This window comes from Schistocerca americana, chromosome 7, assembly GCF_021461395.2.
Source record: "Schistocerca americana isolate TAMUIC-IGC-003095 chromosome 7, iqSchAmer2.1, whole genome shotgun sequence".
Classification (NCBI taxonomy): Eukaryota; Metazoa; Arthropoda; class Insecta; order Orthoptera; family Acrididae; genus Schistocerca; species Schistocerca americana.
The window spans coordinates 233,066,729-233,083,842 of record NC_060125.1 but is presented as its reverse complement, the minus strand read 5'-3'; the positions used below and the strand labels follow the sequence as shown (position 1 = coordinate 233,083,842).

Genomic DNA, 17,114 nt, shown 5'->3' with positions numbered 1-17,114 from the left:
TTGTTTGCAATCTGGCCTTGTCAGTCAGAGGCAGTGGTCGTGTGTGTGTGTGTGTGTGTGTGTGTGTGTGTGTGTGTGAGAGAGAGAGAGAGAGAGAGAGAGAGAGAGAGAGAGAGAGAGAGAGAGAGAGAGAGAGAGAGATTCAGAAGAAGGCTTTTTGGTCAAAAGCTTACTTTTTTTTAGCAGTTATTTTGTTGTACTTGTCTGCACTCAAGGCTTCCACTATATGGTGATCAGCAATCTATCCTTTTCATAATATTGTCATTATATCAAACTATTCATTAAAAAAGTTGCTGACACAATAATATTAAGTGAAACCCAATAATCAAATGAAACAATCTTAAACAGTTGATTTATTTTCATTTAATTCCCATCATTATATGGCACAGATGTTCAAAAATAAAGAATAAAGAATGTTTTCATATATAAAAAATACTAAGACAATGTACAAATTTTATTCGAGACTTGAGTAAATACAAGCAGATGACACTTATTAATTTAACGTATCAAGCATCTGTTGACATATCTGTAAACACTGCACTTCTGAATACAAGTTAGCTGGTAAGATGGCCATCAAGAGTGAAGCTTATAAAAATGAAGTCTTGCTTTTCAAGTACAACTTCTTCAATATGGGATGCTGATAGGCATCCTGACTGGCTCTTTGTCATTCTTTTGTGTTTGCATATGTTAAACCAAAGAAATGTGGTGGCTATTCAAAACATCTTTATGTCAGACAGTGAATGAGTAATATGTGCAGCCTGCCAATGGACGCCCTTCCACAACTTCTAACAGTTGCCTAAATTTATAACAGCTGACTAGTTTGATTGTTGCTATTCTGGGACTTTCTTAGAACAATAATCCAGAACCCTCACATTCTCAAAAATTTCTGGTTGAATCTATTATTTATTTCTTGAAGCACTGGAGTTCATTTTTTTTTAAGGAATTGCAATAATGTATACAAATGTGTGATGGACAAACTGTACTCGGCCGAGCCAGGAAGGAAAGGTTATTTAAGAGAGGGCAGTGTGGACATCATCACATCCAGAACACAGACACTACTGAAAATAATGAATGACGATCACACATTTTATTTCAACAAATGTTAAAAATAATACAGCTATTTGCTGCAACTTCCTTCAATTCTCATAGACAAATGAAGTTGCTTTGGTTTACTTCCGACATGAAAATCTTACTGTAAATGACATGATCAACCACAGGAATTACCAGTAACCACTGGTCTCCAGATAATGCTAACGGTGTCTCTGTACGTAGTGTTTATGTTATAAGCATTTCTCAGCACTCACAGCATAATTGCACTGTAACATTTATTTCATTCAACTTACATACATTAACAATGGAAGCCCATATATAGCCTACCAGAGTAGGTCATTGATGATTTGCTTAAAAAAGTTGAAGCACATACTGCAAACATATTTCTACACATTGTTATGTAAACTGAAGGTGAAGGGTGAAGAAAAGAAAGGGAAGGAACTAATGATATCAGCTGCATCGGGACTTTATGCGAAATCAGCGGTGACAAGTGAAAATATGTGCTGGACTGGGACACGAACCTAGGAACACCTGCTTACTAGGCAGTTGCATTAACCACTGTGCCATCAGGACACAGTGCTTATCACAAATGGGCAGACTATCTTGGCACACTGCACAGCTAATTTACATTCCAACCTAGCACCACCTATTCACAGTCACATTGTGTGGCCTCTATTCTCACTACTTTGAGCTTCCCACTGGAGATCGAATGTAATTGTGCATCTACACTGAATGTTGTTTATTCGTTGCCCATTGAGGCGAATCAGTTATATGAATGACACCATGCATTTATATAATATTTCTATGCTCTGATTAAAATTAATGGTATTTGATGTTTGCCAAGTCACACTACAGTGATGCCACATTGGGTACCAACTGCACCTTTTTCAAGGCTCGGACAACAGTGAGAGGTCAGCCAACACAGGCAGAATACAGTTGCTGCTATGGTCATTAACATTTAAATGGGCTACTGAGAGTATCATAATGGATTACATGCGCACACCACACTGCAAGTGAACATATACACTTTAGCACAATGGCAATGTCGGATGGTATGTATGTGAACTGAGAGCTTTGAATGGAAGAACAAAGTTCAGAGGTGAGAAGTGTCACGTAACAAGAAATTTGATCGAAGTGTAATAGAGTCAACTGAGAAGATTTTATAACAATAATGGAAATTCTTAAATGGAACAATATGTACAATAAGTGAAAGGCAACTGCTCACCTATAGTGAACTGATGTGTGGCATGTAGACATACGTAAAAGGTAACAATATTCATGCTAGCTTTTGAGCTCTTCGTAATTTCTTGCAAAAGTCACACAGCAAGCACATAGACATCCAAACAATGTTCCCAAGACCATGGTGGAGCTGATTATTGATTATTGAGAACTGTTGCCTGGGATGATGGATGTGGAGAGGGGATATGGACAGACGCACAAGACAAGGAGGAACACTGGGATAATATGAGGCTGGTCTTTTGATAGATGACTCGGCAGCTGCACAATGAGAGGGTAGAACACATAAAAGAAACAGAGAGAGGGAGGGGGGGGGGGGGGGGAGCAGAAGGGGAGGAAGTTGGAGACGATGGAGAAGGAAGGGAGTGGATAGACAAACCGAGAGGGGCGGAAAAAGGGGGAAGGAGGCAGGAAGAGGGGGGATGGAGGGGAGGGGAGGGTCAGGAAAGAGAGAGAGAGAGAGAGAGAGAGAGAGAGAGATAGAGAGAGAGAGAGAGAGAGAATATGCCGGTGTGAGAGGGGGGAGTGGTTGGACAAGGCAGCATACAATCTGGGCTACACAAGTTAGCAGAGGTTTAGGCCAGGGGGATTGCGAGATTATAGGGTATGCTGGAGAGACAACTCCCACCCGCATAGTTCAGAGAAACTTATGCTGGGAGGGAGCATCCAAATGCCCTACATGGTGAAGCTGTTGAAATAATTTGTGTTGTAGTGTGCAGCCTGTTTGGTAGCTAGATGGTCAAGCCTGCAGTTTACATCAGTTTGGTGGTGGCCATTCAAGCAAGTAGACAGTGAGTTACTTTTGAAGCCCACAGAGAATGCTGTGCAGTGCTTGCAGCATAGCTGATACACAGGGTGTTTCATAATTAACTGCATACATGCACAGAGTTGAAAGCATGTGATATCATAAACATATTTCAGTTAACATGGGCTCTAAAAATGCAAACCAATGCTATTCACCTTCAATATTTTGAAAAATCTCTGCTTTACATATTTTAAGAAGTGGCAGTATGGATCAAAATATGAAAAAAAATACCCAGTAAACACGGACTCTAAAGTGCGTACATGAAGAGCTTAGAAGATAATGTCGCTGTGTTGTAGCTGGACTGAGCCAATATGACATGTTACCTTCCAAATGATCTGTCACTGTGAGATTACCTCTGATACTTCTTACCGTAATTACTTTCTTGTACTATCACTTTTCTTGAATTTTCTTGGTGTACTAGACGTGCTATGCAGTGCCACCAATTCTTGCCGTGTGACTTTGTCACCTTCTGTGTAGACACTAGGACTGGAAGAGAACTTAAAATGATTCAAGCTATGAAATTATGTAACCACTTTTTAAATAACTCTTCTGTATTTTGTTACACATAACAATTACGACATTAGGTGAACAGATCTCTTTATTAATTTTTATCTCACAACAAACTATTATAACATGCATACGTCTTGCTTTGACATTAGCAATCGACGAGAGAGTGACTGTTCTAACAATGGTTATTTAGTTGTTTTATCATATTCTTGCATGTGTCCTTTTGATCCTATCCTCCAACGAACCACCAAGCCATGATGTACAAAGAACAAGCGAACTTCAACAGCAAAAGATGCACAATCGCCACTGCACCTTGTCGAAGTATGGAGCTGGCAGCCTTTGCAGCTGATTGTACATTTGTTAATAATATCTCTCACAACAGGATGTCCACCTAAACTACGTTTCAAGTTAGCCTGAACATCTTTCGCCAGCCTAAGGCGATATATGTGAGACACGTTAGTCCGAAGAATGTCATATTACACCTCAAGCTGTGAACACTTTTTCGTCTTCAGTACTGTGAAACACACCTCTTCTACTGAACAAGTGCTCATAGCTCTTAATATTATCATTTTAGAGCCCATGTTTACTGGACATTCGTTTTCTTGTTTTGGTCCATAGTACTGCCTCTCAAAATATAGAAAACAAAGAGCTTACAGTAGAAGATATTTATTTCACAGCATCGACTATGAAGAAGAGCTCATAAAGTACACATTTTAGAGCCAATGTTTACTGAGTTTTTTTGCTTCATGTATTGCATATTTTCAACTGCATGCATTTACACCACTAATTATCATACACCCTTATAGTGTGGCTGCTTTTACACAGTCCTGCCTTTTACTGGGTAGAAAACACCTGTGGCTGGACTGTGGTAGGTGGTGGTTGGGTGTACTGGACAGGATCTGCACCTAGGCCAACCACAAGGAAATGACCCATGGGGCACAGGATTGGGAGCAGGAATGGACAGGGATATTTTGTGGGTTGGGTGGGCAGCAGAACATTACTTTGGGTGATGCAGATAGGATATCACACCTATCAGGACACAATGAGAGGTAGTCAAAGCTCAGGTGACAGATGAGGTTGAGCTTTTAAACGCCAGGATGATACTGGATGATGGGTGCTGGTCAGTGGTTCATTAACAAGTTTACTGGTGTCAAGTGAGAAGACCTGTTTATGAAAGAGCGGGATAGGATGTTGTCTGTCAATAAAGGCTCTCGTAAAGTTATCAGTATATTTTGACAACTCCTACTCTTCACTGCAGATGCGGTGTACGCAGGTGGCAAGGCTGTCAGTAAGAGACTTTTTGAGTTGGAACAGACAACAGTTCTCAAACTGCAGGCTGGTTGCTGGTTTGCTCAATTTGGCCAGAAGTACTTATAGAGCCATCAGAGAGATGGAGATCAAAACCTAGGAAGGTGGCTTGTTGAACTGAGGACTAGCAGCAATGGATTTGATAGTAGGTATCCAGAGTATAGGGGAAAGAGCACAGGTTGTCTGTGCCACAAGTCCAAATAATAAAAACGTCACTAATGAATCTGGACCAGACAAGATGACCCATAAATAAGTTGGCATAGGATGGTGCCATGAAAGTACACATGGCAGCATCACAGATTCATTTATAAATTTGGCCCCTGAAAGCAAAGTAGTTGTGGGTCAGGATGCGGTAGGCCAGGAGAGTTAGAAAGAGTTGATGGGTTTTGTATCACGAGGACGTATGGAAAGGTAGTGTTCCATGGCCAGAAGTCCATAGGCATGAGGGATATGGTGTATACGGATGTCACACCCAAGTGACCAACAAGGAGTTTCGTGATATTGGAACTGGAACTGAGGAAAGGTGGAGAAGGAAGTGAGCAGTCCATTGAATACAGGATGAGAGGTTATGGACAATAGTTATGAGGTATTGGTCAACAAAGGCAGAGGTTTGTTCTGTGGGACCATTGAACCTAGCCACAATTGGGTCACCAATAGGGAGGTCTGTAGGTTTTGGAATTTGGAGAGTAGGTAAAAAGTAGGAGAGACTTGGGGGGGGGGGGGGGTTACTGGTGTGAGAATGGAGAAGGGTAGAGTTTTCAGGTTTTGGGGTGGACATAAAGCCTTGAGGAGAGGCTGAAAGTCATGTTGGATTTCTGGTATGAGACCATGGTAGGATACAGAGCTATCAGAAAGTTGGTGAAGACCCTCAGCCACACAGTCACTGCAATTTATGACCACTTTGGTCGATCCTTTGTCTGTGGGAAGGATATTATGGTCTGAATTGATTTTCAGGTTATTGATAACTGTGTGTTCTGTAGGGGTGATGTTGGATTCACTGGAGAGGGATTTAGGGAAGAAAGGTGTGTGTATGCACTGCCCATTAGTCCTGTATAGGCGAGAAGATTTTATTCAGGTTTAATTGAGTTAACAGATGAATTGTGAAAGTGTTTTGTTAGTGGTTTGGTCATAGCTATATTTTATACTCCTCGGCAACAAAAGGTTACATCCTTTCCACAAAATTATTAAAAAAAGCTTTCATTATAGAAGTGCCATTTACAGTGGTTGTGACTACCAAGCAGGGCACTCAAGTTCAGTTCCCAGTACTTTCAATACTTTTTCCCTGATGAGAGGACTGGGATGAATGGCACTGGGCATAATGATAACTGAGGAGCTACAGGAAGGAAAGATGGTGGCTACTGTTTGTGAGAGCCAAAATTACATTTGAGAGCGAACTGTGCAGACCACTTACCTCTCTGTACCAATGTTCAGTGACATCTTAGGCAGCGGATGACCAGCACTCGATCGTGTGCATTCTCTACAAAGCCTGATCATCGAGTTCTTTTCTTTTGGCACTTCTATATTTATTTCTACAACAATATCTGATATGAATATAATAGAAGGAAACATTCCACGTGGGAAAAAATATATCTAAAAACAAAGATGATGTGACTTACCAAACGAAAGTGCTGGCACGTCGATAGACACACAAACAAACACAAACATACACACAAAATTCTAGCTTTCGCAACCAACGGTTGCCTCGTCAGGAAAGGGGAAGGAGAGGAGGGAAAGACGAAAGGATTTGGGTTTTAAGGGAGAGGGTAAGGAGTCATTCCAATCCCGGGAGCGGAAAGACTTACCTTAGGGGGAAAAAAGGACGGGTATACACTCGCGCACACACACACACACACACACACACACACATATCCATCCACACATATACAGACACAAACAGACATATACTATATGTCTGCTTGTGTCTGTATATGTGTGGATGGATATGTGTGTGTGTGTGTACGCGAGTGTATACCCGTCCTTTTTTCCCCCTAAGGTAAGTCTTTCCGCTCCCAGGATTGGAATGACTCCTTACCCTCCCCTTAAAACCCAAATCCTTTCGTCTTTCCCTCCTCTCCTTCCCTCTTTCCTGACGAGGCAACCGTTGGTTGCGAAAGCTAGAATTTTGTGTGTATGTTTGTGTTTGTTTGTGTGTCTATCGACGTGCCAGCACTTTCGTTTGGTAAGTCACATCATCTTTGTTTTTAAATATACAATATCTGATATTCTAGATATTTACTAGTTTTATATTATAAACTGAAATTCAAAGTGAAATTCAGTGTATGAAAAGTCGCATGTGCTACGTTAATTTTAGTTCCTTAGAATCTACACTCCTGGAAATGGAAAAAAGAACACATTGACACCGGTGTGTCAGACCCACCATACTTGCTCCCGACACTGCGAGAGGGCTGTACAAGCAATGATCACACGCACGGCACAGAGGACACACCAGGAACCGCAGTGTTGGCCGTTGAATGGCGCTAGCTGCGCAGCATTTGTGCACCGCCGCCGTCAGTGGCAGCCAGTTTGCCGTGGCATACGGAGCTCCATTGCAGTCTTTAACACTGGTAGCATGCCGCGACAGCGTGGACGTGAACCGTATGTGCAGTTGACGGACTTTGAGTGAGGGCGTATAGTGGGCATGCGGGAGGCCGGGTGGACGTACCGCCGAATTGCTCCACACTTGGGGCGTGAGGTCTCCACAGCAAATCGATGTTGTCGCCAGTGGTCGGCGGAAGGTGCACGTGCCCGTCGACCTGGGACCGGACCGCAGCGACGCACGGATGCACGCCAAGACCATAGGATCCTACGCAGTGCCGTAGGGGACCGCACCGCCACTTCCCAGCAAATTAGGGACACTGTTGCTCCTGGGGTATTGGCGAGGACCATTCGCAACCGTCTCCATGAAGCTGGGGTACGGTCCCGCACACCGTTAGGCCGTCTTCCGCTCACGCCCCAACATCGTGCAGCCCGCCTCCAGTGGTGTCGCGATAGGCGTGAATGGAGGGACGAATGGAGACGTGTCGTCTTCAGCGATGAGAGTCGCTTCTGCCTTGGTGCCAATGATGGTCGTATGCGTGTTTGGCGCCGTGCAGGTGAGCGCCACAATCAGGACTGCATACGACCGAGGCACACAGGGCCAACACCCGGCATCATGGTGTGGGGAGCGATCTCCTACACTGGCCGTACACCACTGGTGATCGTCGAGGGGACACTGAATAGTGCACGGTACATCCAAACCGTCATCGAACCCATCGTTCTACCATTCCTAGACCGGCAAGGAAACTTGCTGTTCCAACAGGACAATGCACGTCCGCATGTATCCCGTGCCACCCAACGTGCTCTAGAAGGTGTAAGTCAACTACCCTGGCCAGCAAGATCTCCGGATCTGTCCCCCATTGAGCATGTTTGGGACTGGATGAAGCGTCGTCTCACACGGTCTGCACGTCCAGCACGAACGCTGGTCCAACTGAGGCGCCAGGTGGAAATGGCATGGCAAGCCGTTCCACAGGACTACATCCAGCATCTCTACGATCGTCTCCATGGGAGAATAGCAGCCTGCATTGCTGCGAAAGGTGGATATACACTGTACTAGTGCCGACATTGTGCATGCTCTGTTGCCTGTGTCTATGTGCCTGTGGTTCTGTCAGTGTGATCATGTGATGTATCTGACCCCAGGAATGTGTCAATAAAGTTTCCCCTTCCTGGGACAATGAATTCACGGTGTTCTTATTTCAATTTCCAGGAGTGTATATGAACACACAGTTGTTTTGCAGACCTCTGTTGTAAAAGGGTGTATACGTGGACATCGAAAAAAAATTTCCGGATTTTTCCCGGTTAAAAATACACTTTCTCCCGGGTGCCAGTATATTTTCTCTTATCAATTCTTTGATTGGTTATGGTTTTATACCCGGGCATACAATATCCCGGCACTTTAGAAAGCGAAATTCAGGGGAAAAAGACACGTTTTGGAAACATCTTTGATGTGCAGCAACATGTACGCTGCGTATTTTCGTATTACGGAAGTATACACTGGAATTCCACCAAGCACCGCATGTTACTTTCCGAATAATTGAAATCGAGATTTCGATGCGCTTTTGTGGGCCGTTCGTAGCTCATGTCACGTGATCTCGCCAGTGGATGACAGCGGATATTCAGAGCATGATTAGATAGATTAGATAGGACACGTGATGTACTCAGCCAACACCAACATCACTGTTAAGTTGCATGAACACACAAACAGGGAAAGTTAATAGTTTAAATTAATATACATAGTGTTGCTACAAGAAAAGCAAAGTTTTTACATATACTATTGTTCTCGAGCTGCAAGAGAAGCTAAGCTTTCGCATATACTGTTGATCTTTTTGAGCGTGTTACACTTCAAGATATATCACACAAATGTGCCAGTAAAATTTTTAATAATGACATAAATGTCTGATCTTCAAGGTTCGAAATTCTTCTAAATGGCGCGTCATCAAAGAGCTGATTTTTAAATGAGAGTCAAACGCACTGTGATGTAATAAATTCATGGTACATTCTTGCACATAGTTCAACTTACGCAAAAGGATATTTACTTTGAAAGTAACACTTTTCAAACCACTATTCGCAATATTTTCCCGCGACCTGTTAGAAATAGGTTCGTTTCAGCAGTTGCCAGAAAGAGCAGATAACAGGCGACACTGCACTTGTGTAGCTATCAAGACGTAGGAAGCCCGTATATGTGTACGTGTAAAACATTGAGAGATCATACATTATGTCATAAAAGAAACAAGACATCAGAGGATACTGCAAGAGCATCGGAATTTCGTGAACAATATTAAAATGTGCACATTTAAAGTGCATACTTAAAGTGCACATTCGTATGTCTGGATTTCCAATGATGTAGACCTCGACCTGATATTAAGCTTTCCAATATGGTTTTTGGGATGTAAATTTTCTTGGGCACAAGTACTGTATTATATCATGTTTAGTTCTTTATTATGTCATAATGCCATACGTGCTAGAAAATGAAAATGTGCACTTGTAATGCAGCGAACAGTTGAAACTAGCAAGTACTGTGGAATTAAACATTTCGTTTCGAATACATTGACTGCCTCTGCGGAAAAGGTTAACAAAAGTCAAATTTCTTTAGCGAACAGACAAAAATAACTTCATTGTTCCGCAAGGCGATTAATGCTTGACTGTCACAAAGGTGGAAATAAAATAAAATCTGAAACTAATGACATATTTTACCCTTAACTAATTATGTGAATGTGTTAATTCACTTGATAGCTCCCGGCCACAGATAACCGTTTTGTTTTCATTTGACGTGAGAGTAAACGAAGGAGAAACAGCAAAATCACTAAATGTAAATAAGGGTCATGTGGAGACAACCCACTATAACTCAGACTGCTCTGTGCATCAGCCCCGGATCTACGACATTTGCGAACCGAGTCAATACTAAAAAAATCGAATTTTCAAAATATATTCATCTTGTAGCGCACGTCTTTCTGAAAAGCCTGAAACATAAAACTTATGTATTCGAGGTAATGTAAGACACATTATTTGGTCTTAAGTATGCCAAAGTGCAGTGCCGCACCTCTTCACAAGCATTTTTCTACAGCACGTCCAAACTATATTCAGGCGAGTGGAAATTGAAATGTCCTGTGGTGCCTCTCCTACTCCCAGTCAGCCGGTTTGACAGCCTGTCCCTCTTAAAAAAAATCTCGCAATTAATAGCGGACGGGATTATTTGTAATCGAGAGAACAAGAACGCGTCAGAAAATTTGAACTGTTTATTGCCTATTTGTTAATAACTTGCTGTTTTGTGTGACATAAAATTAAATATAGGATATATAAAACCAATACTGACAAGAGATAAGCAAGAAATTACACATTTCTTCAAACCTTAGCTCCTAGCATTTTTCTCTCTCTAATCTTGCTTTACATGGCGTGCTTTCCTTTCTGCGAAAGAATCTATTACCTCATCAAAGTTCGTCAAATGTTTGGCTACATGAAAAATCGAAATGTCGTTATCTAATACTGAAAAAGCTGTTAATAAAAATAATACCCAAGACTGGTGTGGTTTCTCTATCTGATTACGTCTACTTTGTCACTGTCTGCTAAATGAAACAAAATAGGCCTTTCTAATATGGCAGCAATTTTGTAACACACCAAATAAACGAGACTGTTTTGGCACAAATGGCCATTTTTATAACACGACACAATATAATCCAATAAGTACCAATATCAAATGCCTATTAGGCCTACTACAAGTAAAAAACTTTATGTTACGAAATAGTTTCACATTTTGTTCATACGCATCAGCTTCTCAAGCGTGAGATTGAAAAGTAGTTTTACGAAATTTTTATATAAATATGGAATCGTCTTATTGGATCAAATCGCTCTGAGCACTATGGAACTTAACATCTGTGGTCATCAGTCACCTAGAACTTAGAACTACTTAACCTAACTAACCTAAGGACATCACACACATCCATGCCCAAGGCAGGATTCGAACCTGCAACCGCAGCGGTCATGTGGTTCCAGACTGAAGTGCCTAGAACTGCATGGTCACACCGGCCGGCGAATCGTCTTATTCTTCCATAATTTGTGTGATGTCCCCGGTTTCTTCTCCTTTCTCGTTCAAACAATCTTGACATCACCAATTCTGTAGCTGTTGCTGCCACTGTCAAAATTTGTTCGCCGATTAACTTCACTAACCCTGTCACAACCACAGGTTTAGTTATCCCATGATAATTTTCCAGTTAGGCGTTATTACGTGTTCGAACAGCACGTTTTCTGCGTTACTTCCAGAATAGAACTTACGCGTCTGCTAGTCGGGAACTGTACAACTGGTCCTTACTAGTGTAGCGATCTGGCCAAAAATTTTCTGTCAAAATTTCATTTTTTTGGATACACCGAGAGGTTAATACGTAATCTTTCTCACCTGTTATTCCTGTTAGTCGTTTATTTCCATTCTGGTAGTCTGAATCTACAGATTTTGGTAGTAATTATAACAATGCTGATCATTCGCAAACCCAATCAACCACATAATCAGACAGCGATTGGCATTCATCCGTTCGGCTTTACTCCCTCAGCTCGTATTGCCCCACCCCCTTTTGTCTGCGGAAAGTTTATTTCTAGATGCGACGAGGATTCTCCTGACAGAGACATCACGTACACTATGTGTGGTTTCACCGCCAGACACCACACTTGCTAGGTGGTAGCTTTAAATCGGCCGCGGTCCATTAGTACATGTCGGAGCCGCGTGTCGCCACTGTCAGTGATCGCAGACCGAGCGCCACCACACGGCAGGTCTTGAGAGACTTACTAGCACTCGCCCCAGTTGTACGGACGACTTAGCTAGCGTTGCAACACTGACGAAGCCTCGTTTATTTGCAGAGAAGATAGTTAGAATAGCCTTCAGCTAAGTCAATGGCTACGACCTAGCAAGGCGCCATAGCAATTGATAGTTATCGTATGAAGCATGTCTCATCAAGAACGATGTATACAAATGATGGATTAAAGTTAAGTATTCCAGCAGCTACGTACTTTTCTTTATAGCATTCATTACGTATCCTGTTTCAGACCTCACGCCATCCTGCGTGAGTTTAAGGGCATGCCTTTCGGTTACCCGTCACTGTGGACTGGCTGTCTTGTCAGTCCACAACACTATGCATGCATTCAAGTCAACTTATGATTCATTCAGAAATCAACTTAAAATGTGTTCAAAAATGTTCAAAAACCAACAGGGAAGCGTTTCAAAATCATATGAATAATCGATAGACAAACGTGCACTGGATGGTAGGCGCTTTGTGAAACAAAATTTTTTGTCCTCAAGAATATGAATTTGGCGCCCCCTTTTTCCGGTAGCATCTAGCTGCTTGCTGTGACTGCTTGCACAGCCAACAGCCACATTCCTGTAGCCAGAAGCGGGAGAATCTACTACTCAAATGTGACTCAACTGCACATGCGCAGGAGCCCGCGCGTAACTGCTAAAACAAATCGAATGTAAACAGTTGCGACTTCACACTCATTGGAGGCAATTTGTTGTTATGAAGCACTGCATAGTCTTCCTGAAGCCTTTGACACATTTTCAATTGGCACACGCTTGCATGAGCACTGTGTGTAGTTGTTGTATACAGCGCATTTCCTTTGCAATTTAAGTTATTTTCATTTTTTTCTCTTTTTTATGTTTTATTGTTGAAGTATTATCCTGCACTAGCGGGATACAGTAATGTCCTTTGTTAGAGTATCGGTGCTTACCCGTCAAAATTACAAAAAATAAACTGAAAACTCAAACAATGAAAAATTACCAGAATTCTAAAAATATCCCGGGTTTTTCCTGGATTTCGGCTTTGTGCACAAGATAGTGTCTCAGGTATTAATTCTACAATCAACGTAAAACTGAATGGCGTACTCAACCGAACAGGTAGCTGAGGCTGTAATGTACCTGTTCTGTGAGTCAGAGTTTCTGTGTATGACTCCTGTTTACTTATTTCAAAGTCATGTTAACCAAATGATACCATTTAAAGAAAGGGCTTTTACACATATTTCTCTAAACTGTGCACGCACACACCCAACTGAGGAAGTGCCAGTTCATTATGTCTTAAAATGTCTTACGCTGTGTGTAAGTGTGATGTCCTAAAAAGAACAATAGATGAGCACAACAAAAAAGATGCATTTTTAACAGGCTACCTCTTTGGTAGGAAACTGCCAGTCTTCAGGATATGGTGGATAAATGTCTTCTGTGCCATCATTCTCATTAATCCCCCAGTCTTCACCATAACCAAGCTCTCCACAGCCAGATACCACACAATCCTACATAGAAACAAAACAAAAATTCTGAGGCAAACAACACAGAATGATAACTGTTTATTGACAAATATATATGACAACAATGAGAGGAACCAGTTTGGTGCTCCAAAAAAGATTCATAGTATTCACTGACAGTATTGACTTGTAATTGAGCCATCTGCTGGAATTACAAGGTGTTTCACATACAAATCTTGTGCTGTGCCTGATGTTGCATGGGAACCAATACCAGGGAGATAGCTGGTTCCTCAGATTCTGGCACATGGTGCATTGGTTTTAGTGAAACAAGAGAAAGTTGTAGTGGCTTTGCAATGAAGTTCAGGAAAAACTGTTGCACCGTTTAGCACTCCAGACCGATATTAATAAATTTAATTTATATAATTATAATTAAAATAATTTGTCTTTAAATATGTCTGCTTGTGTCTGTATATATCTGTGTGTGTGTGTGTGTGTGTGTGTGTGTGTGCGCGCGCGCGCGCGCGAGTGTATACCCGTCCTTTTTTCCCCCTAAGGTAAGTCTTTCCGCTCCCGGGATTGGAATGACTCCTTACCCTCTCCCTTAAAACCCACTTCCTTTCGTCTTTCCCTCTCCTTCCCTCTTTCCTGATGAGGCAACAGTTTGTTGCGAAAGCTTGAATTTTGTGTGTATGTTTGTGGTTGTTTGTGTGTCTGTCGACCTGCCAGCACTTTCATTTGGTAAGTCAAATCATCTTTGTTTTTAGATATATAATTAAAATAATTAGTTATATTACAGTAATAATATTCATAAAATAATTTATCAACTATTAATAATGTAAAATATTTGATTGTCAGCAGCATCTCTTCATAAACTCAAACTGAAACCTTCCAAAGTAATGTTGGTGCATTAACTTGTTGCTCTCCTGTTCAGTTTTTCACAACAGATACTCCTGAAGCCACATCAACAGAGTTTATGTATGCTGATGAGTGAGCACTTGCAATGAGAACAGAGATCTAGAAGTTACAGAGTCTGTATCGAGCAATGGTTTATGCATTTCCATTCTTCATAAGTTCAGAAACATTAAACTTATATTTTATTCTCAGGGACAGGCGCCTTTGGTTAGTTTGGTACAGATACTGTGACTCGACAAAAATATGGAAACAGCGCGAGAATTACATGTTTGAACATAAATGCAGATCATAGCTCCCTATCAGGTAACTATTGATGTATGTCCCTGCAAATGGAGCTTGCAGCCAAGTATTACTATGACAGAAGTCTCAGTGGTCCACCTAAACAATAGGTTGGCCAACAAAGAGCTTACAGCCTACTTTGAAGGAAGGCTACTCTGTCATAACAGGAACCTGAAATATCTATGGGTCACACATTATTGGACTCTCATTTACAAATTACATCTGTTAATAACATCTGCCTAAATTAAAACTTGCTATAACATTCTCCAGAAGCTCTGTAGCACGTCATGGGGCTCCTCTGTGTCAACACTCCGTATTTCAGCTCTGAGACTGGTATACCATGTTGCAGAATATTTCTCCCCTGCTTGGATAAATAGTACTTGCATAAGACTGTTAGACACACAGCTCAACCATACCATGTACCTTATAACTGGCACAATGAGATGTACACCTACTTGCTCACTACCCATGCTTATCCACATACCACCTCCATCTCTACAGCGGGAGTACAAACTACAGGGTGTCCCAAAAAGAATGACCCTTTTAACTTGTAATAATATTGAGACAAATGTCACGAGGTAACTGAAACAGTGCTAGATGTAATTGGTATGGTCTAGAGTCTCAGAAAAAATCCGCTAGATGTCGCTACAAGTGGTGACCTGGAGTGTGCAGCCATTCTCACACAATATGGCATCTGCACAACAGAAGGCGTATTGTGTTACTAAATTTAGTTATACTGAATCAGTGATCGCAGTTCAGCGGGCATTTCATATTCAATTTCATGCTAAACCACCATCACCAAAGAACATTCAACGGTGGTATAAACAATTTGAAGAAACAGGGTGACTCTGTAAAGACAAAAGTCCTGGCCAGCCATGCATTCCTGAACAAACAGTGGAATAAATCCAATGAGCACTTGAGTGGAGCCCCCGCAAGTCTACGCGTTGTGCTAGCCGAGAACTTGTGTTACCGCACATGACAATGTGGCGTGTTTTACGGCGTCGTTTAACCCTCACACCAAACAGATTACAACTGGTACAAGCTCTTCGAGATACTGACAAAGTGAAGTGAGTGGACTTCAGCAATGCTATTCTAGAGGACACTTTTATGTCACGGCTAATATTCACCGATGAGGCAACTTTCCGTATTAGCAGTAAGGTTCACCGTCATAATGTGCGTATATGGGGACTCGAAAATCCTCATGAAACAATTGAAGGCAAAAGTGATTCACCAAAAGTGAATTTTTTTGTGCTGTTTCACAAAGCAAGGTTTATGGACCCTTTTTGAGGAAGAAACCCTAACAGGACAATCACATCTTGCAATGCTACGGAACTGGTTATTCCCACAACTTGACTCTGACAATTTCATATAGCAGCAAGATGGAGCACCACTGCTCTGGCGTAACAACGTGCGCAGTTTCCTCAATGCCAATGTGCCTCAACATTGTGTAGGGCGTACAGGACCGCGAGACAGGCTTTACACTCTTGGCTTCCTAGGTCCCCTGACTTGACACCATGTGATTTCTTCCTGTGGGGATATGTTAAACAATGTGTTTACATTCCTCCCTTACCTTGTGACATTGATGAACTAAAAACCAGAATATCAGCTGCTGTAGCTTCAGTGGCAGAAGACACCTTACGCTCAGTTTGGGACGAATTCGGCTATCAGCTAGATGTTCTCTGTGCAGCCAATGGAGGACATATTGAACATTTATGATGGATTTTCTGAGTAATTTAGTATGCAAGTTGTTGGTGTTAAGCCCTTCTTTCCAATAAATAATTCTATTTAAAATCAGGTCATTCTTTTTGGGACACCCTGTACAAAAAAAATCCACATCTCCCTGATCACGCACACATTCAAAGCATTAGCAAAGGAAGGCTTCGCTCTCATCACTCAAATCTAGAAACTGCAAGGATGTTAGCTGACAATGGCTTCAATATTAATGACTACTGCAGACATACATGGCCGATTAATGCTACTATGGAACAACTAAGATGCTGTGCGAATCAACCTGGCTTTGAGTTGCAACACAAGATATGGTCAGTTCTTGACCAAATTAGAACTAACACTTAAAAGTGTGCTGATGTTATGTGGAAGTGGAATAAAATATCTTCTTCAAGTTGTGACTGTGGCATTGAACAGCAGAGTTTCACCATGTAATTCAAGAATGTCCTCTGACAGCTTACCCTGTTACCAACAGAGTTGATTGTGGTGACGGAGGGATCAATAGATTACATTTGTGGCCTTCTATGTTAGTCTGTAATTT

The 17,114-nt window shown here is 41.7% G+C and overlaps 1 protein-coding gene across 4 annotated transcripts in view; it reads right to left on the bottom strand.

Annotated features, from left to right (window-relative positions):
• The window catches only part of LOC124622539 (peptidyl-prolyl cis-trans isomerase D), a 49,371-nt gene that overhangs the window by 5,583 nt on the left and 26,674 nt on the right, over positions 1-17,114 (bottom strand). For all 4 annotated transcript variants that reach the window (XM_047148273.1, XM_047148271.1, XM_047148272.1 and 1 more), the window contains one exon: positions 13,583-13,705. In XM_047148273.1, coding sequence (XP_047004229.1) covers positions 13,583-13,705 — 123 coding nt within the window. The remainder of the gene's footprint in view (positions 1-13,582; positions 13,706-17,114) is intronic.